This window comes from Mercenaria mercenaria, chromosome 1, assembly GCF_021730395.1.
Source record: "Mercenaria mercenaria strain notata chromosome 1, MADL_Memer_1, whole genome shotgun sequence".
NCBI classification, from domain to species: Eukaryota; Metazoa; Mollusca; class Bivalvia; order Venerida; family Veneridae; genus Mercenaria; species Mercenaria mercenaria.
Window position 1 is genome coordinate 61,805,090 of NC_069361.1, and position 25,217 is coordinate 61,830,306.

At 37.2% G+C, this 25,217-nt stretch overlaps 1 protein-coding gene across 1 annotated transcript in view; it reads left to right on the top strand.

Annotated features, from left to right (window-relative positions):
- The window catches only part of LOC123536223 (uncharacterized), a 152,973-nt gene that overhangs the window by 39,999 nt on the left and 87,757 nt on the right, over positions 1 to 25,217 (top strand). Inside the window, exons 3-5 of the mRNA XM_053550207.1 lie at positions 3,392 to 3,536; positions 11,427 to 11,533; positions 14,854 to 14,951. Of these exons, the coding sequence (XP_053406182.1) occupies positions 3,392 to 3,536; positions 11,427 to 11,533; positions 14,854 to 14,951 (350 nt within the window). The remainder of the gene's footprint in view (positions 1 to 3,391; positions 3,537 to 11,426; positions 11,534 to 14,853; positions 14,952 to 25,217) is intronic.

Consider the following 25,217-nt stretch of genomic DNA (forward strand, 5'->3'; position numbering starts at 1 on the left):
AAAGTGTATGTTTTTAGCCCACCATCATCAGATGGTGGGCTATTAAAATCACTCTGCGTCCGTGGTCCGTCCGTCCGTCATTCCGTCCGTCCGTCCGTCCGTTAACAATTTCTCGTTATCGCATCTCCTCAGAAACTACTGAGGGGATTTTGACCAAACTTTGTCAGAATGATGTATTGGTATCCTATGTTGTGTCCCCTGAAAATCAGACTGGTTCACAATTTATGAGTGATTATGGCCCTTTGTTTATTTCTATATATTTACATAGATTTATATAGGGAAAAACTTTGAAAACCTTCTATCCAAAACCACAGAGCCTAGGGCTTTGATATTTGGTTTGAAGCATCATTAGTGGTCCCTACCAAGATTGATTCAAATTATTTCTCCGGGGTCAAACTCTGGCCCCGCCTGGGGTCACTTAGTTTTTAATGACTTGTATGGAAAAACTTTGAATAACCCCTTGTCCAAAACCACAGGGCTAGGGCTTTGATATTTTGTATGTGACATCATCTAGTGCTCTATAACTAAGATGTTCATATTATACCCCTAGGGTCAAATATGGCCCACCGGGGGTCATATGTTTACATAGACTTACATAGGAAAAAACTTTGAAAATTCTTGTCCAAACCACAAAGCCTAAGGCTTTGAATACTTGTAATGTAGCATCATCTAGTGGTTCTCACCAAGTTTGTTTCAAATATCGCCCTAGGGTCAAAAATGCCCCCCCGGGGTCACATGGTTCATATATATACAGACTTATATAGGGAAAAGCTTTTAAAATGTTCTTGTCAATAACTACAACATTCAAATTTGGACCACATGTATAATTTTGAGTGCAAGATGAACCTTGACATGAGTTGACCTTGATTTTGACCTATGACCTACTTTCACATCTTCTGTAGCTACAGCCTTCAAATTTGGACCACAAGTATATTTTTGAGTGGCAAGATGAACCTTGACATGAGTTGACCTTATTTGACCTTGTGACTACTTTCACATTCTGTAGCTACACCCTCAAATTTGGACCACATGCAACTTTTGTGCACTGGAAAAAAACTTTGACCTTGGTTTTGACCTAGTGACCTATTTTCACATTTTTGAGGTACAGCGTCAAATTTGGACCAATGCATAGTTCCGTGTTTCAAAATGAAATTTGACATTGATTTTGACCTAGTGACCTACTTTCACATTTCTCAAGCTATCAGCCTTCAAATTTGGACCACATGCTTAGTTTTGTGTACCGAAAAAAACTTTGACCTTCACATTGACCTAGTGGACCTACTTTCACATTTTTAAGGTACAGGCTTCAAATTTGAACCACATGCTAGTTTTGTATTCCGAAATAAAATTGACCATGATTTTACCTAGTGACCTACTTTTACATTTCTCAAGCTACAGCCTTCAAATTTGACCACTTGCATAGTTTTGTGTACCGAAATGAACTTTGACCTTTACATTGACCTAGTGACCTGCTTCACATTTAAGGTACAGGCTTCAAATTGACCACATGCATAGTTTTGTATTCCGAAATAAAATTTGACCTATTTTGACCTAGTGACCTACTTTTACATTTCTCAAGCAATAGCCTTCAAATTTGGACCACATGCATAGTTTTGTGTACCGAAATGAACTTGACATTTACATTGACCTAGTGACCTACTTTCACATTTTTGAAGGTACAGGCTTCAAATTGGACCAACATGCATAGTTTTGTATTCCAAAATAGAATTTGACCCTTGATTTTGACCTAGTGACCTACTTTTACATTTCTCAAGCTACAGCCTTTAAATTTGGACCACTTGCATAGTTTTGTGTACCGAAATGAACTTTGACCTTAAGATTGACCTCGTGACCTACTTTCACATTTCTGTAGCTACAGGCTTCAAATTTAGACCACATGCATAGGATTGTGTACCGAAACAAACTTTGACCTTGACATTGACCTAGTGACCTACTTTCACATTTCTCAAGCTACAGCTTTCGAATTTGGACCACATGCACAGTGTTGTGTACGGAAATGAAATTTGACCTTGAGGTAGTCAATAAGTCTTGAAATTTGGAACACTCAAAAATGGCACATTGGTGGGCGCCAAGATCACTCTGTGATCTCTTGTTTATATAAATCCATTGAAAAAAAAAGTTCCGCTTTCTAAAACACCTGGGAAATGCAGAAACCTAAAAAAAATTTACAGTACTATTTTTAGCTTGCACAAATTCACAATTTATACAAATAAGTACTACACAAATTCATAATTTGTAAAGATAAACTTGGGGGTATAATTAGCCTTGATCAGGCTAATTTTAGGTCAAGATGAAATTTTCCTCAGTAATTTTCCATAAATACACTACCTCATTTCAGGTTTAAATTACCATTAAAAATCAAATATAAACCATATATTTTTTTGACAGATATCATTTGTACATGGTTTAAACTTTACAAAAATGCTTTTGTGGGATTCCTTGATGTTGTACTTTATTCATAATTTGCTTTTAAACTTGAAGGCGTCAAAAAGAGTATCTATCAGGGAATGGATAGAGGTGGTAAAAAGCGTATCCATGGAGTAAAGGGGTATGCGATAGAGACTGTATTTTTCAATTGATTTTCTTGAAAATTGGTCAGAATGATAGCCTTGATGAAATTAAGGTCAAGTTTGAATATGGATCATCTGGGGTCAAAAACTAGGTCGCTAGGACAAATCAAAGGAGACGTTTTTTTGTGATAGAGGCTGCATTTTTCAATTGAGGTTGATGAAATTTGGTCAGAATGATTCCCTTGATCAAATCTAGGTCAAGTTCGAATGTAGGTCATCTTGGCTCAAAAATAGGTCACTAGGTCAAATTGAAAAAAATACTTGTTTACACTTGAGACCACATTTTTGGTCCAATCTTAATGAAAATTGGTCAGAATATTTGTGTCCATGAGATCACTAGGTCAAAAATGTTTACACTGTTATTGTGTGTTTCTGAGGTTAGCGACTTGTTTTAAATTCCCTTTGAAGTTTACTGAGATTGTTGATGATTCGTAATATGCTCTCTTGTCCGCAATTTGCGCATTGCATTATGGTGTAACTGCTGTATGTTCTATTTATAGAACACGAGAGAGTGCTATTTGATGAGATTCACTGAGATATATTTGTTTCAACTTGGATGAGATTCACTGAGATATATTTGTTTCAGATTTGATGAGATTCACTGCAGTATATTTGTTTCAGATTTGATGAGATTCACTGCAGTATATTTGTTTCAGATTTGATGAGATTCACTGCAGTATATTTGTTTCAGATTTGATGAGATTCACTGCAGTATATTTGTTTCAAATTAGATGAGATTCACTGAGTTATATTTGTTTCAAATTTGATGAGATTCACAGAGATATTTGTATAATTTGCAGACATGTTTTCCTTGGTTTTACAAAGTGTGGGCAGTTTGTTGTGTCATACACATGTCAGATGGATGCAGAAGAGCAAACTGGCTTGCCATACTACATGTATAAACTACAGTGGTGGTGGTTTGTACCCAGTAAACCACTGATTAAGGTATAGTTCAGATATTAAACAATAACAATGAAAATACTGTCCAACCTATTTTCTGGTCACCTGTGCTTGTTTCAGGGTGAGCTATTTATATAGGTGGATGGTCCATTATCCAACATCAGTCATCCTGCTTCAACATTTTTAACTCAAAGGTTCAGGGTGAGTTAGTGTAAGTCCACAATTTACATTAACCTTGGTGTATTTCGAAAAAGGCAGTTCGAGACCATAGTTCAGAAATGAGTGTTTCACATATCTACCTATATTAACTTGTAGAATGATACCTGCGGCCACAATTCCTCATCAGGTTCATGACTGGGTTACTGAAAATAATAATCACGTATAATAATTATAATTTATCTAAAGGGAAATAGAAGTATTTTAGTAATAAAGCAGTATATGGTATAAATGTCTACCAAATTATTCAGTTACCAGTAATTTAATACAACAAACAAAAGCCATTTTGTTGAACAAAATCTTCCTTAAAAATGGCTGTTATCTTACAATACCAGCTTGTGAAGTCGTGAAAATATGTGACAGATCTTTTATAAAATTCTCAGTGTCTTGTTATATTACTGGACATTGCAACAGGGAAGTGGCAGATTTTATTTCCGCAGCCTTTTTCAAAGAAAAAAAAGCGGGATATAGAAAAAGGCTGCATCCTTCCGTCAGTCCGTCCGTCTGTCACATTTTGTGTCCGGTCCATAACTCTGCCATCCATGAAGGGATTTTGAAATAACTTTGCATAAATATTCCCCATAATGAGACAATGTGTCATGCGCATGACCCAGACCCCTAGCTCCAAGGTCAAGGTCACAAAGGTTAAAAGGGTCTGTTTTGTGTCTGCTCCATAACTGCAATTCATCTAGGGATTTTCAAATCACTTGGCATAAATGTTCCCCATAATGAGATGATGTGTCATGCGCAAGACTCAGACCCCCTAATTCCAAGGTCAAGGGCACACTTAGAGGTTAAAGGTTAACAGCGTCTGTTTAGAATCCGGTCCATAACTCTGCCATTCATTAAGGGATTTAAAAAACTTACTTTGCACAAATGTTCCCCATAATGAGACAACATGTCATGCGCAAAATCCAAGCCCCTAGCTTCAAGGTCAAGGTCACACTTAGAAGTCAAAAGTTAACATGGTCCATTCCTTGTCTGGTCCATAACTCTGCCATTCATCAAGGGATTGTAAAATTACTCGGCACAAATGTTCCCCATAATGAGTTGATGTATCTTGTGTAAGACCCGGACCCCTAGCTCCAAGGTCAAGGTCGCCTTTAGAAATTTTTAGAATTTTTTTGGTCTGGTCTGTAACTTTTCTATGCATTGGTTTATATTCAAAATAAGTTGGGCCTAAATTAAAATTAAGTTTGTTTGACCTTTACCGACCCAGTATTTTTACAGTGGGTAGGTAGGTAGGTAGGTAAATAATTTTATTACATTTTAGTTTTTTTTAAATGTTTGTTGTCTCAGTAATAAAGTCTATTTATTAATACCTATTGCTTGTAGATAATCTTTGAAGATGCTCTGTAAAATGTATGGTTGTGATATATAAGCCCCTAGCCCCATTCATGCACACACAATATGGGCACAGACTTAATTTACACATAAGGCAAAGTTCACCAAGTCTTCGAGTATCTTTCATGTCAATACTTTTTATACGCCCGTTTGAAAAAACGGGACGTATTATGGGAACGCCCCTGGCGGGCGGGCGGGCGGGTGGGCGGGATGGCCGGCGGGCGGGCGGCGTCCACAGACTTTGTCCGGAGCATATCTTCTACATGCATGAAGGGATTTTGATGAAACTTGGCACAGTTGTTCACCATCATGAGACGGAGTGTCATGCGCAAAAACCAGGTCCCTAGGTCTAAGGTCAAGGTCACACTTAGAGGTCAAAGGTCAAATTCCAGAATGACTTTGTCCGGAGCATATCTTCTTCATGCATGGAGGGATTTTGATGAAAGTTGGCACAATTGTTCATCATCATGAGACGGAGTGTCATGCGCAAGAACCAGGTCCCTAGGTCTAAGGTCAAGGTCACACTTAGAGGTCAAAGGATACAAGAAAGAAAACTTTGTCCGGAGCATATCTTCTTCATGCATGGAGGGATTTTGATATAACTTGGCATAAATGTTCACCACCACGAGGCGGAGTGTCATGCGCAAGAACTAGGTCACTAGGTCTAAGGTCAAGGTCACACTTAGAGGTCAACGGATACAAGAATGAAAACCTTGTCCGGAGCATTTCTTCTTCATGCTTAGAGGGATTTTGATATAGCTTTGCACAAATGTTCACCACCACGAGGCGGAGTGTCATGCGCAAGAACCAGGTCCCTAGGTCAAAGGTCAAGGTCACACTTAGAGGCCAAAGGTCAGATACAAGAATGACTTTGTCCGAAGCATTTCTTCTTCATGCATGGAGGGATTTTGATGTAACTTGGCACAATTATACACCATCATGAGAGGAAGTGTCATGCGCAGTTCCCTTCTTTAGAATTACTTCCCTTTGTTGTTACTATAAATAGCTTATATTGTAACTTTTTCATTACTAGTCGTAGGGAAAAAACAAGACCACTTTTCTGTGGTACAACATAGATGTTACTTTCAAATTTTAGGTGTATTTTAATGTATCTCTACCTGGTTAGGAGTTTTTTTGTGGACTTAGAAAAACAAATGACTTACAATGATTACTAAACAACCACAAAATTAAAATTCCATTTGCAAATACAGGTGCTAGAGTAAAGAAATTTGCTGTGACGGGCGTATATTGTGACATTCTTGCACTCTTGTTCTTTATATATATATATATATCAGAAGTGTTTTCATGATTGTTTTCACTACATCTGCGCTTAAAAGTACAAACTTTAAACAATATAGTTGCGAAAATACGCGATATTTGGCATCTAAACACACTATTGAATTATAGCTTATTTTCAACAAGTGTTTGATGCTTAATTCAATAGAAAATAACTTTTTATGAGTTTTCGAAGGTTTTTACAACAGTTATGGTAGTATGCAAGCAAAAGTGATGATTTTTTAGCTTCAAGCTACTTGTACGTATTGGTCATGTTACTGAAAACAGAAACAAGATTGGGTTTCCCGACATCAGACATTTATTATGCCATTGTCCTGGCAAAAGAAGTATTAGATTTTTATAGCTCTTTTTCCTGGCATAACAAAATCAAAATATTAAATTTATCTAGCCTGTAATATTTCAACACATTTCCGTTCTTGACAAATTCAACAATTAAGTCAGTTTATAATATATTTCACAGATAATTAAATAAGTGGTAATTATAAACTGCAATCTATGTTTTCGTCAGGAAAATCCGCCGTACAAATCAGGGGTGTCAGTTGCCGTAATACTGTCACTGTTATGAAAGCAGTATTATGTACAAGCAAATTTCATATATAACACAGTAGACAAATAAAATTCTCATGTACACAACATTTCCTTTGTAATCATTCATATTTGTTCTTCTTAAATTTCCTTTTCACTGCAGACATTTTTCTTTCACTGTATTTTTGTAATCTCCACCACCTAGTTGCTCTCCATAATAACTGCATCGATAGTATTAATAATCACAGTCTAGCCCCTACCGTATATTCCAAAAGTGTTAGGACTAGTTATTTTCACTTTCTCAAGACTTATTTCCCGAAAAAATGATTATTTTGTAAAGTGTCCCAAAAATATGGACACAATAATCATAATCCACCCAGTGTTGAAAGCGAAATGAAAGGCGTCAACGATTATCGGTAATTATTCTGTTGATAAACTTAGTCATTGTCCTTGTTTTCATCATCAATTAACACCCCCCTCAAAGGGCTAAAAGAAGTGTATAGGTATCGACATGGCATCTGAAGTGGAGATCAGAGCAGTATAGTTGCCCGAGATTGTCATGGAATTACATCATGTTTTCATGACAGGTAAATGTGTCAAACGATAATTGCGGATATCCTACCACTGTGAGCTATTTTGCCGCACTAACATAAATCTGTTTGCCAAAAATCGTTTTACGCCATGTATTTAAATTGCTGACACTATTTCATTATTTATTTTTTAGCTCACCTGTCACGAAGTGACAAGATGAGCTATTGTGACCGCTTGGTGTCCGCCGTGCGTCGTCAGTCGTGCATCAACAATTTCTAAAAAAATCTTCTTCTTAAAAACCACTAGGCAGAATTACACCAAACTTCACAGGAATGTTCCTTTGGTGGCCTCCTTTCAAAATTATTCAAAGAATTGAATTCCATACAGAACTCTGGTTGCCATGGCAACCGAAAGGAAAAAATTTAAAAATCTTCTTGTCCAAAACCACAGGGCCTAGGGCTTTGATATCTGGTGTGTAGCATCATCTAGTGGTCCTCTATGAATGATTTATAATCTTCAGTTACTTGTACAATACGCGAAAAAAATCCTCAAAAGAAATCAAAGCCAAACTCTGAAATTAGGTGATATTTAAGGGCAGCTTTCTTTAAATTTTAATAAAACAAAGTATTGCAAATTTATAGAAAATAAAATCAATTGAACGAAATATTAATACCATTTCTTTATTCACATGCATGCATTACATAATAAAGCAGTTCAAGAAACATTTTATAAATAAGGCCCCTAACTAAAAGGTCAAGGTCTCATTCTGAGATCAAAGGGCAATAGGTCTTTTTTCCTGTCTATTCCATAACTCCATCATTCTTCAAGGGATTTTCAGTCTGTCCTTCAATCCATCCATCTGTCACAGTTCTTTTCCAGTCCATACCTCTGCCATGTATGAAGGGATTGTGAAATAACTGTAGTGATGGGACATCGGTTGGAGAATTATCGGTTGGAATCGGTTAGCAAACTGATGCGATGTGTCGGAAAAATAATCGGTTGAATGTTATTTATTTTCATACTTGTTTATTCAGATATTTATGTCTTTAAAGTGACTGTTTTACTTAAAATTCTTATGTTCTTTTGAAAAATAAAGAACTACAATTATTCAGATGTTGTAAAGCTTGTTCCTGATGAACAGAAGCTTGTTTAGTAATCACTAATTAGTTGCTGACAGGGAAACACAATAAATTGAAATCCGGCCTACATGTATCATAGACTCATAGCTGTCATTTGTGACAATTGACTGGTATACCTGTACCTGGAACGTATGTAGCATACAGCAAGGAAGTACAAATATTTTAGTCAAATCATTGAATGAATTCAGTTATTTTTCGGTAATAATACATTACAATGGTTACCATAGCCTGACCCTACTGCACTATGTTCCTAGTACTTGTTGCTATGGCATGTAACAATGTCATGAAGCTATGTAAAAAGATGATCAGCTAAAAATCAGAGTTTAATCAGTTTTCATATGTACACTGGTCAGCGGTACTGGAAAAATGGAATTTTTGCAGAAAAAATCATGACAACTTAATGACAACTGCAACTGCATAAGAATAACAAAGTTCTTTCCACTGAAAAAACATCATGGACATGGAAATTTGACGGCATTATTGTCCAGTTTTGACAGATAAATTCCCAGCTGACATACCGTTGTAAAATACGAAGATTTATCAAAGTTTCGCTAATTTTTATGCCCCCGAAGGGAGGCATATAGTTTTTGAACCGTCTGTCGGTCTGTCAGTCTGTCAGTCTGTCGGTCTGTCGGTCTGTCAGTCTGTCCGCAATTTTCGTGTCCGGTCCATATCTTTGTCATCGATGGATGGATTTTCAAATAACTTGGCATGAATATGTACCACAGTAAGACGACGTGTGGCGCGCAAGACCCAGGTCCGTAGCTCAAAGGTCAAGGTCACACTTAGACATTAAAGGATAGTGCATTGATGGGCGTGTCCGGTCCATATCTTTGTCATCGATGGATGGATTTTCAAATAACTTAGCATGAATGTGTACCACAGTAAGACGACGTGTCGCGCGCAAGACCCAGGTCCGTAGCTCAAAGGTCAAGGTCAATCTTAGACTTTAAAGTATAGTGCATTGATGGGCGTGTCAGGTCCATATCTTTGTCATCGATGGATGGATTTTCAAATAACTTGGCATGAATGTGTACCACAGTATGACGACGTGTCTTGCGCAAGACCCAGGTCCGTAGCTCAAAGGTCAAGGTCGCACTTAGACGTTAAAGGATAGTGCATTGATGGGCGTGTCCGGTCCATATCTTTGTCATCCATGGATGGATTTTCAAATAACTTGGCATGAATGTGTACCACAGTAAGACGACGTGTCGTGCGCAAGACCCAGGTCCGTAGCTCAAAGGTCAAGGTCACACTTAGACGTTAAAGGTCATTTTTCATGATAGTGCATTGATGGGCGTATCCGGTCCATATCTTTGTCATTCATGCATTGATTTTAAAATAACTACGCATGAATGTGTGACACAGTAAGACGACGTGTCGCGCGCAAGACCCAGCTCTGTAGGTCAAAGGTCCTAAACTCTAACATCAGCCATAACTATTCATGCAAAGTGGCATCGGGGGCATGTGTCATCCTATGGAGACAGCTCTTGTTTTGCCCCACTTTTATAGACGCTATGGATGCCGCCATGTTAACAGCTGTGCCTAACTGTAAGATGTAAAATCCATTTCCATTGGATAACTGAAACGAAATACTAACGTTTGATTGTTGGCATACTTCTGTTTTATCCGTTATGCATTCAGGTAGTCCATATTTCGGATATTTCTAGGTAAACATAAATTCTCAGACACCGTATTTCCCTTCGGAAACCTTCGTTCGTACCCTGGTAGATTCGTACCCACTATCGACTCTGAGAAAACATAATCGATTATCGGAATCGGTTGGGCTTTTCTAGCGTCAATTATATCCGCTAATCGGCCCATCACTAAATAACTGTGCACAAATGTATCACATAATGAGGGAATGTGTCATAAGCCAGACCCAGATCCCTAGCTCCAAGGTCAAGGTCACTGGACATCAAAAGTAAAAATGGACTTTTTCTTGGCTGGTCCATAACTCTGCCATTCATGAAGGGATTTTCAAATTACTTGGCAAATATGTTCCCCATAATGAGTTGACTTGTCTTGCAAAATACCCAGATCCTTATTCTTATAGATTTTGGGATTATTAAGTCAAAGGTCAAGGTCACAGGGCCTGAACCTTAAAAAATGGATTCCCCTCAATAAATTGAGAACTACTTAACCAAGAACCTTCAAACTTGATAGCATGATTGGGCCTATAAAGCAGATGACTTTTATTGTTTTGGAATTAGTAAGTCAAAGGTCAAGGTCACAGGGGCCTGAACCTTAAAAAATGGATTCCCCTCAATAACTTGAGAACTACTTGACCAAGAACCTTCAAACTTGATAGCTTGATTGGGCTTATGAAGTAGATGACTTTTATTGTTTTGGGGGTTAGTAAGTCAAAGCTCATGGTCACAGGTGCCTGAACTTGAAAATGGTATCCCCTCAATAACTTGAGAGCCAGAACCTTCAAACTTGATAGCATGGTTCGACTTAAAAGTAGATGATCAGTATTGTTTTTTGGTGTCAGTAAGTCAGTGGTCAAGGTCACAGGGATCTGAACATTGAAAACTGCATGGTAACTTGAGAACTTGAATCAGAACCGTCAAACTTGATAGCTTGATTGGGATTATGAAGTTGATGACCCCTTTTGTTGTTTGGGGTCACTAAGTCAAAGGCCAAGGTGACAGGGGCCTTAATCTTGAAAACTGGTTCTGTTTAATAACTTGAAACCACTTGACACAGTATCTTTACACTTGATAGCATGATTTGGCTTAGGAAGTAGAAAATGTTTTGTTGATAGTAGGTGAAGCTCATGGTGATCACCGGGCAGAAAATGGGAGAACCCATCATGGTGAGCATACATGTTTTGCAAACAATTGTTTCTATAGATTGTTATATTTACTGCTTGTACTTGTAGATATCAGAGGTTCAGTTGTTTGGAGAGCAGGATATCTTACAAGATCTTTATATACTGTTTTGTGAGTGGCCTGAGGACAGATCACAAGTGCTTGTGTTTGGGCACAGGTAGTAATTTTTGTTACTTTCAGGTTATTATTATTTCTATTATTATTTAAATAAAATATTATTATCATCGTCATCATGAGGCAACCCTAGATTTTTCCCTGTAACCTGGTCTCATTCAGCTGTTTTCTTTTTAGCTCACCTGAGCACGAAGTGCTCAAGGTGAGCTTTTGTGATCGCCCTGTGTCTGTCGTCCGTCCGTCGTCAACAGTTTGACTGTTAACACTCTAGAGGTCACAATTTTGGCCCAATCTTAATGAAACTTGGTCAGAATGTTACCCTCAATAAAATCTTGGACGAGTTCGATATTGGGTCATCTGGGGTCAAAAACTAGGTCACAAGGTCAAACCAAAGGAAAAGCTTGTTAACACTCTAGAGGTCACAGTTTTGGCCCAATCTTAATGAAACTTGGTCAGAATGTTACCCTCAATAAAATCTTGGACGAGTTTGATATTGGGTCATCTGGGTTCAAAAACTAGGTCACCAGGTCAAATCAAAGAAAAAGCTTGTTAACACTGTAGAGGCCACATTTATGACTGCATCTTCATGAAACTTGGTAAGAATGTTAATCTTGATGATCTTTAGGTCAGGTATGAATCTGGGTCATGTAGGGTCAAAAACTAGGTCACCAGGTCAAATCAAAGGAAAAGCTTGTTAACACTCCAGAGGTCACATTTAAGATCATATCTTAATGAAACTGGGTCAGAATGTTAATCTTGATGATCTTTAGATCAAGCTTCAATCTGGGTCATGTGGGGTCAAAAACTAGGTCACCGGGTCAAATCAAAGGAAAAGCTAGTTAACACTGTATAAACCACATTTATGACTATATCTTAATGAAACTTGGTCAGAATGTAAATTTTGATGATCTTTAGGTCAAATTTAAATCTGGGTCAGGTGGGGTCAAAAACTAGGTCACCGGGTCAGATCAAAGGAAAAGCTTGTTAACACTCTAGAGGCCACATTTATGACTGTATCTTCATGAAACTTAGTCAGAATGTTAACCTTGATAATCTGTATGTCAAGTTTCGAATCTGGGTCATGTAGGGTCAAAAACTAGGTCGCCAGGTCAAATCAAAGGAAAAGCTAGTTAACACTCTAGAGGCCACATTTATGACCATATCTTAATGAAACTTGGTCAGAATGTTACTCTTAATGATCTTTAGGTCAATAGGTCAGGTGAGCGATACAGGGCCTTCATAGCCCTCTTGTTTATGATCCCTGTGTCAAAGATCCATGAGGCATATATTGTGTGAAATGTCGGTTTGTTAGTCTGTCCTGCAAACTTTTTTTATATACTCCACATCTAAATCCAGTTCAATTGAAATTTGGTACACATCTGATTATCAGATTGAAGTGGACATGTCTATATTGTTCTGATTTGTTGCATGTACAGTTCAGTCACTTTAGATCCATTTCAAGATAGTTTCTAGAATTTTACCCAGTCTCAGACCTATTTTCCACAAGACATCATTGCATTTGCTTCAAGAAAGCAAAAAGGAAAAGTGGTGTTGGATAGTGCTCAGTGAAATGCAGGTCAACTATAGTCAGGAAACCTCATTTTAGGAACTGGTTTGCAGAATAAATACTATACATTTGTTTTCAGGTAAACAACTTGGATACATGTGGATATAACCATGAAAACTGTCATATTTATGTAAATTATATTTTGTGAGTGAAAAAATACCCTTCTTGCCCCAGTTTACACAAAGATACGCTAAAAATGGACAGAATTATTCCTATATAATCGTTAAGGGGAACTATTTTAGCTCTTCTGAGCATGAAGTACTCAGGTTGAGCTATTATGATGACTCATTGTGCATCCATTTGTCTGACCAAACTTCTTTTCAGATGACATCTTTCCTGAAACTACTATTCAGAATTGCACCAAACTTTGTCAGTAGCATCCTGGCATGGACCTCTATCAAGTTAATTAAAATGTTTCAGCTTGGGCCCTTTTAGGGGCCACTGGTCTAGTGGTAACATGCTTGACTGTCAATCCAGAGGTCCGGGGTTCGAATCCCGGTCCAGGCACTGGAAATTTCTGAGATGCTCGTGAGTGTCTCCCACCTAACTAAGAGGCCTGTACTGGTTCTTCCCAGGAAAGACGGCTTCGCATGTATCGGTGCTATACACTGGGCACGTTAAAGAACCAGACTGTCTAATTGCAAAGAGCTAGGCTAAGTTAGCCGGACAGGCCTGTATCTAAATCTGTTCTCTCTATCTGTTCTGGGGGCTTTATCTCACTCTGTCCCTCTGGTCAGATCGCTCTGAGTCTGTACTAGTAGAGGATGAATTTCGCACCCTGTGTGGCTGCGTTTCTGTATGTAAAGCGCCTTTGAACGTGTTTTATCATGAAAAGGGCGCTATATAAATCTGGTATAATAATAATAATCAAAGCACTGAGAGGACTGATGTGGGCAGCGGTTGACAGCTTCTGGTAATGGGCATGAACAGTTAGCTTAAGTTTGGTGATTCTAGTTAAACTACTTTTGATAAATAAGCATTTTCAACCTTTCTTTTACCAAATATAGGGGTAAAACTTTGCTTTTACTTTGTCAAAGGGGATAAAATAATTATATGAGCAAAGCTCATGTGCATATTGAAAATTCTGTGAGGTTTGGTTAATTTTGCTCAAAATTTTTTTGATAATTATATGATGTTTGGAGATTCTAGTTATAACAAGAGATCTCCCCCCCCCCCCCCCCCCCAAAAAAAAAAAAAAACCACACACACACACACACCACACTTAATCTCACACCCCCCCCCCCCCCCCCCCCAACACACACGCACACACCGCACAACACACACACACACACACACCTCCTACCAAAAACAAATCTTTAAATTTTGCTTTTTCTTTTAATTTTGCATCTGTCCTTTGATATAACCCTTTGGGCATATATTGCCCCACTTAGCTCTTGCTATTTTTTGTGCCTTAGTATTCAAGAACTTGGTCAGTAGGTCAAAGGTAAAAGTCATAATTTGATTTCAAATCTGTCCTCTTTATTTTGTGTCTGGAGCACAACTTCAAAACTATTCACGGTGTTGGTTTTAAACTTGGAATATAGATGAAGTGACTTGAGGAGTGAAAAAAAAAAATCATTTTCAGTTTCTTATTTCTTAATATTCTATCATTGCTGCAGTTGTTAAACGCCACAAACCCCCACTCACTGCCACATTACGTCCCTCTGCCTACTCTGATGTAGGACTGGGGGCATATACTACCCCTGTTGTCTACTCTGCAGATTTAATGAGATATAAATTTAATAATTTTCAAATTTCACTGAGCATTCTACTGCTATCTGTTTGTATGTTTTCAGTTTACCAAGTAGGGACCAAGAAAGTTGCCAGTGTTACCTGACATTGACGGCTATACCACCGCTAACCTCATGTAAACCATGCAGAGAGTTACAGTCTGGTGAGTTCAGATGCAAAACTATTGGCTGATTTTGTTATGCCCTGCAAAAGTAGGAGGTATATAGTTCTGGCAATCATATCTTTGATATGGTTTGGAAGCAACCCATCTGTAATATTTTTCCGTTACAGCTTCTTTTTGTTTTGGGCCTACTTTGCAAATGCTTGGCTCTGAGGCTGTGTTTGTTTTGCTCTGTGCTTCTGAGAAATCTACCCTTACCTATTATCTTTTGGAGTATTTAAGGTATCTGATGCACATACATGTAAAATTTCGATGCCTAGTGACCCCATTTTTTTAGAGTTTGTCTGCTAAAAAGAATTAGTAAATAAGATGATCATAAATAATATGCAAGAATCATTACAGTCATGTTTTTTGACTGCAAAATGATAAATCTTACACTTTAATTACTGGATTTCTGTTGAAGTGTCACTGAAGACTTTAACCCTTAGCCTGCTGGCGGCAAGTGTTTCTGCCTTTGCGACCAGTGCAGACCAAGATCAGCCTGCACTTCTGTGCAGGCTGATCACGATCTGCAATGTTTGTTATTCTGTCAGTAAACTTTCAGTGAACACCCCTTCGAATAATAAATGGTATAACCCAACCTGAATGATAAACCAGTCCATTTTAGAAATTTAGCAGGGTAAGGGTTAAAGTAAAAAAAATAAAAATTTCTGTAACATATTTGTTCAGGTAATTATACCCCCACCAAACATGTTTGAGAGGGGTATATAGGAGGCAGTTTTGTCGCGTCCTGTCGCGTCCCGAAATCTATTATCTCAGTTATTACCAAATAAATTTGATTCAAACTTAAAATACATGTTCCACCTTATCACCCACATCATGTGACACAAGGTGCATAACTCGTTACACCAAGTTTTCATGAATTATGTCCCCTTTTACTTAGAATTTAAGGTTTAATTTTGTTGTATTTTCACTATATCTCAGTTATTACTAAATGGATTTGATTCAAACTTAAAATAGATGTTCCACCTCATCACCCACATCATGTGCCCACATCATGTGACACAAGGTGCATAACTCTGACACCAAGTTTTCATGAATTATGTCCCCTTTTACTTAGAATTTAAGGTTAATTTTGTTGTATTTTCACTATATCTCAGTTATTACTAAATGGGTTTGATTCAAACTTAAAATAGTTGTTCCACCTCATCACCCAGATGCTGTGTCATAAGGTGCTTAACTCTGACATAAATTTTTTTATGAATTATGTCCCCTTTTACTTTAAATTTAAGGTTGATTTTGATGTATTTTCACTATATCTCAATTATTACAAAATGGATTTGATTCAAACTTAAAATAGATGCTCCACCTCATCACCCACATCATGTGACACAAGGTGCATAACTCTGACACCAATTTTTCATGAATTATGCCCCTTTTTACTTAGAATTTAAGGTTAATTTTGATGTATTTTCACTATATCTCAGTTACTACTGAATGGATTTGATCCAGACTTAAAATAGATGTTCCACCTCATCACCCACATCATGTGAAACAAGGTGCATAACTCTGACACTAATTTTTCTTGAATTGTGTCCCCTTTTACCTAGAATTTAAGGTTAATTTTGATGTATTTTCACTATATCTCATTCTGATTGGCTTAGAGCCAAAGGGAAGTAACCTTTTTTTAACTTTTGTACTGAGTTTCTTCCCCTTAAATTCCAGGAATTAGTCTATTTTTAGAAATCCTATTTTTAGATTTTCAGTATTTTAGGTATTTTTGTACCCCCCGACAACAAAGTTGTAAGGGGGGGTATACTGGTTTCAGGTTGTCTGTCTGTCTGTCTGTCCGTCTGTCCGTAGACGCAATCTTGTGCGCACCATCTCTCCTTATCCCCTTGACAGAATTTAATGAAACTTCACACAAGTGATCAGTACCAACAGTAGTTGTGCATGGGGCATGTTAGGTTCTTTTAGAAAAAAAAATTGCAGAGTTATGGGACTCTGTTTTTTTTATACTATACTATATACATAGACACAATCTTGTGCGCACCATCTCTCCTCATCCCCTTGACACAATTTAATGAAACTTCACACAAGTGATCAGTACCAACAGTAGTTGTGCATGGGGCATGTTAGGTTCTTTTAGAAAAAAAAATTGCAGAGTTATGGGACTTTGTTTTTTTTGATACTATACTATATACATAGACACAATCTTGTGCGCACCATCTCTCCTCATCCCCTTGACACAATTTAATGAAACTTCACACAAGTGATCAGTACCAACAGTAGTTGTGCATGGGGCATGTTAGGTTCTTTCAGAAAATTTTTTTACAGAGTTATTGGACTTTGTTTTTTTGTTACTATACTATATACATAGACACAATCTTGTGCGCACCATCTCTCCTCATCCTCTTGACACAATTTAATGAAACTTCACACAAGTGATCAGTAACAACAGTAGTTGTGCATGGGGCATGTTAGGTTCTTTCAGCAACAAAAATTGCAGAGTTATGGGACTTTGTTTCTTGTTAACATACTATGTACATACAGTCTGCATATGCAATCTTGTGCGTGCCTAATCTACCAAACCCTTGCACACAATTTAATGAAACTTCACACAAGTGATCAGTACCAACCCTAGTTGTGCATGGTCCATGTTACATTCTTTTAGATAAATATTCTGCATAGTTATGGGACTTTGTTTTTTGTTACTATACTGTATACATACAGTCCACATAATTATGCAATCTTGTGTGCGTCAAATTGCAATGTACTGTGTCAGTGCATGCGGGGGGTACATTCATCACCATTAGTGATAGCTCTAGTTCTAACTTTTTTATTATAAGTCCTATGTAAAAAGTAAAAACATTTTTCTGTGGTAACATGGGTCGGTAAGACCCTTTTTTAGCTCACCTGTCACAAAGTGACAAGGTGAGCTTTTGTGATCGCGCGGTGTCCATCGTCCGTGCGTGCGTCCGTAAACTTTTGCTTGTGACCACTCTAGAGGTCACATTTTTCATGGGATCTTTATGAAAGTTGGTCAGAATGTTCATCTTGATGATATCAGCATGCCCACTCATTTTTAAAGTTGAGGGTACATGTACCCCCTGCTTTTGCAAAATAGGGGTACACTTCAAAATTTGGGGGTACACTACATCGCAGATCTGAAAATTTTCTATTTAACTACTGAAATTTGTATAGTATGTTGTTTTTTTTGTTTTTTTTTATATATATATACAGAACTCTCATGGGTGGGGTATAACAGATGAGATAATTTTAGAAAATGTAAAATGTTTTTCCAAAGTTAAGATAGGAAATTCTGAATCAAAAGACCCCTCCCTATATTATACTAAATATAAATATGTTTTCAGCAAAGTTCATGTATTCCCAATTTCGTGAACGGAACACGATTCGTCCGAAATAACATACAGTCAACTGAAGACTGGTTAAATTCGTCCATCAATAATAAATGCCCAAACTATTACAGATATGCAATGTGTATCAAAATTGCAGTTAAATATCGAAAAATAAAATACTGTTAACCTTTTGCTGAGTTTCTTAAAGCTAAAATGCCTTTTTGCGTTTCGTATCCATTCTTTTTTTGCACACGACCCGTGTGACGTCCGACTAAAACATTTACCAAACCCCTCCATACAGCTGACAATTACGCCGAGAATTCGGTGATGGAAACGAAATTATAACGTTCGTGGACCGGATCTGCGTTTTAGACCATACCAAACAATTGGCAAGTGCGCAATGAAAGAAACAGCGATTTGGCAGCTGAACTGGAGTTCCGAATCTCTGCGTGCATGTACCCCCAACAAGTGATTTTTATACGTGCATTTGATATTTTGTACGTGATTCACGTACTGCAGTGCGTGAATGGGCATGCTGGATATCTAGGTCAAGTTCGAAACTGGGTCACGTGCCTTCAAAAACTAGGTCAGTAGGTCTAAAAATAGAAAAACCTTGTTACCTCTCTAGAGGCCATATATTTCATAAGATCTTCATGTAAATTGGTCAGAATGTTCACCTTGATGATATCTAGGTCAAGTTTGAAAGTGGGTCGCGTGCCATCAAAAACTAGGTCAGTAGGTCAAATAATAGAAAAACCTTGTGACCTCTCTAAAGGCCATATTTTTCATGGGATCTGTATGAAAATTGGTCTGAATGTTCGTCTTGATGATATCTAGGTCAAGTTCGAAACTGGGTCACGTGCGGTCAAAAACTATGTCAGTAGGTCTAAAAATAGAAAAACCTTGTGACCTCTCTAGAGGCCATATATTTCATGAGATCTACATGAAAATTGGTCAGAATGTTCACCTTGATGATATCTAGGTAAAGTTTGAAAGTGGGTCACGTGCCATCAAAAACTAGGTCAGTAGGTCAAATAATAGAAAAACCTTGTGACCTCTCTAGAGGCCATATTTTTTATGGGATCTGTATGAAAGTTGGTCTGAATGTTTATCTTGATGATATCTAGGTCAAGTTCGAAATTGGGTCACATGCCTTCAAAAACTAGGTCAGTAGGTCAAATAATAGAAAAACCTTGTGACCTCTCTAAAGGCCATATTTTTCATGGGATCTGTATGAAAATTGGTCTGAATGTTCATCTTGATGATATCTAGGTCAAGTTCGAAACAAGGTCATGTGCGGTCAAAAACTAGGTCAGTAGGTCTAAAAATAGAAAAACCTTGTTACCTCTCTAGAGGCCATACTTGTGAATGGATCTCCATAAAAATTGGTCAGAATGTTCACCTTGATGATATCTTGGTCAGATTTGAAACTGGGTCACGTGCCTTAAAAAACTAGGTCAGTAGGTCAAATAATAAAAAAACCTTGTGACCTCTCTAGAGGCCATACTTTTCATGGGATCTGTATGAAAGTTGGTCTGAATGTTCATCTTGATGATATCTAGGTCAAGTTTGAAACTGGGTCAACTACGGTCAAAAACTAGGTCAGTATGTCTAAAATTATTAAAATCTTTTGACCTCTCTAGAGGCCATATTTTTCATGAGATCTTCATGAAAATTAGTGAGAATGTTCACCTTGATGATATCTAGATAAAGTTCAAAACAGGGTCACATACCTTCGAAAACTAGGTCAATAGGTCAGATAATAGAAAAACCTTGTGACCTCTCTAGAGACCATATTTTTCAATGGATCTTCATGAAAATTTGTCAGAATTTTTATCTTGATAATATCTAGGTCAAGTTCAAAACTGGGTCACATGAGCTCAAAAACTAGGTCACTATGTCAGATAATAGAAAAAGAAAAAACGACGTCGTACTCAAAACTGGGTCATGTGGGAAGAGGTGAGCGATTCAGGACCATCATGGTCCTCTTGTTTGTATTCACTTTTAGTGTATCTCTAATATTAGAGATTCAATATATTTACTTGTATTACTATACTAGTGTTATACTAGTATTACTTATATGTGGAAGCCCAGGATGAAGTACTCCAAAGTATTTTTAAAGATTCCTTATGGTTACCATTCTTCTGTGACAAGACCGTATGGTGGGGGTATGAGTCACTCCTGTGACAGTTCTAGTTTATATTTTCTTTTTCAGTAGACAATACACTTTCAGATGATATCAAAATTATATGAGCTAAGCAGGCATCAATATTTGACATATTTTGATAGCTCTCAGGACTGGCCATATTGAAATAAATAGAAAACTGCAAACAAAGTTACACGGACAAAGTTTTCAGAAAATTCTCGGCAAAATTCTCTCATTTTCTGCCATTTTGACTCCCACAACAACTCTTCACATAAAGACTCCCACAACAACTTTATGTTCGACCCCCTGCTAGATAAGAAAACATACATTAAAATGAAAGTATCTAAAATGCCGTATATATAATTTTCCTAATGACTGCTTGTCGAATTGATTTTTGTAGCAAAATGCCTATAAATTAGCAAATGTACATATATATGCAAACAATAAGCGTTTATTGATACCTATTAGAATAAAGCTTTAAGCAGCAAAAGTGCATCATAAACAGAAGAATTATAAATGAATTAACGAAATATGAATGGATTCAATGCTTTAATTTACCCCAAATACGTATGGGATGTGATTGAACAGCATAATAAAGGGGAAAGAACTACATAGAACCTATCTAAAGCAGTTCTGTTAAAGGGCAGCAATTTTAAGGAACGTTATAATTAAAGTAACAGGGACATTTTGTCACAGCTGCTACAGGGAAATGCAAGTCTCAGTCAGATTGCTTGAGTAATGCAAGATTTTTTACCCTTTTTAGCTCACCTGTCACAAAGTGACAAGGTGAGCTATTGCGTTTTGTGTGTCGTCCGTCAACAATTTCTAAAAAAATCTTCTTCTTGAAAACCACTGGGCAGAATTACACCAAACTTCACAGAATGATCCTTGGATGGCCCCCTTTCAAAATTGTTCAAAGAATTGAACTCCATGCTGAACTCTGGTTGCCATGGCAACCGAAAGGAAATACTTTAAAAATCTTCTTGTCCAAAACCACAGGGCCTAGGGCTTTGATATCTGGTATGTAGCATCATCTAGTGGTCCTCTACAGGCTGTCTAGCGTCCCTAAAATTCCTACTTTTTCCTATTTTTTTTTTAATTTGGCTAAAATTCCTATTTTTTTTTTTAAATCAAAGGAAATTCCTAAAAAGGCCCTATTTTTTCACAAAGATTCCTGATTTTTTAACTTTTTTGCAATGAACAAAAAGAGAAAATGTTTTAAATGTTGTTTAAAAGTTCTTCTAATTCAGAAATAAAACAGTTTAGCACAGTTCAAAGCAGTTTACCAGTGGATCCATGTGTTCAGCTTGTTATTGGTTGTGATTAGATGACAGAGATAGGATTTCTGAAGGTAAATTGTGATACTTAAAAGATCTATTTCCCAATGAAGATTATCTGAGGGATATTTAGTGCTCCTTCACTGGAAGTGTAGCATACACATAGTGCAGAAGTAATACCTAGTTAATAGGTGTATATAGGTGTAGACATAATAACAAATCAGGTCAAATTCTGATTATTTACTTGGCCTGTTCTTCATTATTATGTAATATGTGATCACAGTTCAGATTTATTCTTTATACATGTATGTATTGTTTGCAAGCTATACAAGTTTCTAGTCAAATATGTAACTGATGCCCACCAACATTTTTATTAGACTGTTCAGGGGTGTAAAATTCTTTTTCACACAACTCGCCCTGCAGGACTAGTAGCTAGTAAAATCTACTCGCCCTTAGTGAACAGTCACTCGCCCTAATAATTGACATTTTAATACCGTAACGTTTTATGGAAGGAGTATTATTTACAACAAGAAAATTTCGAATAAAACACACAGCTCGTACACTACGTTTCCTTTTTGATTATTCATTTTTGTTACTCTTAAATTTCCTTTTCACACCAGACATTTTTCTTTTTCTTTCACTAATTTTGTCATCTCCACCATCAAGTTGCATTACATAATAACTGCATCGATAGTAATAATAATCACAGTCTAGCCACTACCGTAGTTTCCCAAAGTGTCTGGAAAGATTAATATCAGTTATTTTCATTTTCTCAAGACTTATTTCCCGAAAAGTAATTATTTTGAAAAAAGTCCTAAAAATATGGACACAAGAATCATCATACACCTACCCGTCTTGAAAGCGAAAAAAAGCTGACGATCATCGATAATTATTCTGTTGATAAACTAAGTAATTGGCATTGTTTTCATCATCAAGTAACATCCTCTCAAAGAGCTAAAAGAAGTGTGTCGGTATTACGACATCTGGTGGAGATCAAAGCGGTATTGTTGCACGAGATTGTCATGGCATTACGTCATATTACAGTTTTCGCGCCATCACTTGTTTTCTCTTGGAAAGAAATAAGTAATTAAGATCACGCTGTTTGAAATTTAACAAATGATTATATGAAAATTCGACCGTTTTTAGACAAATTTGCTTACATTTCCGTCGATATTTTAATGAAATCTTAATAGAATTCACATTGTATTACTTCTCAGGCGGTACTGAAAAATTGAAGCGATAATGTTTAAAAATTAATGCACTACACACGTTTTTTGTGTACGTGTCGATAAACAAAAGTAACGGCGATGTACATTAGATATTACAATAGGTCGCACTTGCTCTCGGAATGGAAAATTACCGGCATGACGTTTTGATATCTTTTCTATTCGCTGGAAAATTCCAGTCAATCATAGAAGCAACCATCCCAAAGTTCGTTGACGTTTTTCGGGATGTAATTTCTGAATTTCATTAAAGCTACGACGTAAAAACCACTCGCCCGATCGGTCGAGTATACAGCGAGGTCCACTTGTCCTATCCAGACTTTAACTCGCCAATGCGAGTGGGCGAGTGGAATTTTACACCCCTGCTGTTAGATGCATATTTTTTCCGCTGCAATTTTTTGAGCTGTCAATGCTTCAAATTAACAAATTGTTTATTGTGGAATGTGATAGCTGAAAAGGGTGAAGAGGAGACGATTCTTGAGATTTTTCTCACAATCATGCACTGATGTCGACAAATGTATGGCTTGGAAACAGTTTTTGTGAATTTGCTAATTTAATGACTTGTGCTGGTTTAATTTGTATTTTCTAAGTTTATCAAGTACCTGATGTCCATGCTGAATGTATTTGTTGGTAATAAGTGTGTTATAATTTCTGTACAAATTAATCATAGTTATGAGTTTGTTGAACACTTGTCTTAGTTCACTCTCATTTTGTGTACTCTGATATGCACTGTTGCTGGCAATACACTGTACTCCAGTTGACAGCAGTTCTTACTTTTTGGCATTGTTTCATTGTTTAAAAAATTAAAGAATGAAAAAATATGGTGTGGATTGTGATGGCTATAAGGGGAGAAGAGGAGGCCATAATTAAACTCTTTACAGTCAGACATAGTAAGTGTATAGGTAGTGACACTGTGCTCTTTTTAGCTCACCTGTCACATAGTGACAAGGTGAGCTTTTGTGATCACCCGTCGTCAGTCCGTCCGTCAACAATTTCTTGTCTGCACGATAGTGGTTTCATTTATGATTTTATTTTAATCAAACTTGCACACAACTTGTATCACCATAAGATCTTGGTTCCTTTGTTGAACTGGCCAGATCCCATTATGGGTTCCAGAGTTATGGCCCCTGAAAGGGCCAAAATTAGCTATTTTGACCTTGTCTGCACAAAAGCAACTTCATTTATGATTTGATTTTTATCAAACTTGCACACAACTTGTATCACCATAAGATCTTGGTTCCTTTCTTGGACTGGCCAGATTCCGTTATGGGTTCCAGAGTTATGGCCCCTGAAAGGGCCAGAATTAGCTATTTTGACCTTGTCTGCACAATAGCAGCTTCATTTATGATTTTATTTTAACCAAACTTGCACACAACTTGTATCACAATAAGATCTTTGTTCCTTTCTTGAACTGGCGAGATTCCATTATAGGTTCCAGAGTTATGGCCCCTGAAAGGGCCAGAATTAGCTATTTTGACCTTGTCTGCACAATAGCAGCTTCATTTATGATTTGAATTTAATCAAACTTGCACAAAACTTGTGTCACCATAAGATCTTGATTCCTTAGTTGAACAGGCCAGATCCCATGATGGGTTCCAGAGTTATGGCCCCTGAAAGGGCCAAAATTAGCTTTTTTGACCTTGTCTGTACAATAGCAGCTTCATTTATGATTCGATTTTAACCAAACTTGCACACAACTTGTATCACCACAAGATCTTGGTTCCTTTCTTGAACTGGCCAGATTTCTTTATGGGTTCCAGAGTTATGGCCCCTTAAAGGTCCAAATTTGGCTATTTTGGCTTTTGCAGCCATATAGAGACTTCATTTATGGTTTTATTTGATACAAACTTCCAAAATAACTTCAACAACAATAATTCTTGGATTCCATGACAAATCAGAGTTCAGAGTTATTTTTATATCTGATTACCTCCCCTGATTGTAATCAAAATGGATTTATATCAGTAAGTACTTATAGGACTTATTTGAAATTTCATTATTGTCATTAGTTGGACTGAGCCAATCAGGGTAGATAACTATGGACTGATTTTATGTAAAATTACCTCCCTTTATTATGCCCCCCTTTGAAAAAGGAGGGGTATATTGTTTTGCAGATGTCGGTCTGTCGGTCGGTCGGAATGTAGACCAATCCGTTTCCGGACGATAACTCAAGAACGCTTGGGCCTAGGATCATGAAAGTTGATAGGGAGGTTGGTCATCACCAGCAGATCACCCCTATTGATTTTGAGGTCTGTATGTCAAAGGTCAAGGTCACAGTGACCCTGAATAGTAAAACTGTTTCCGGA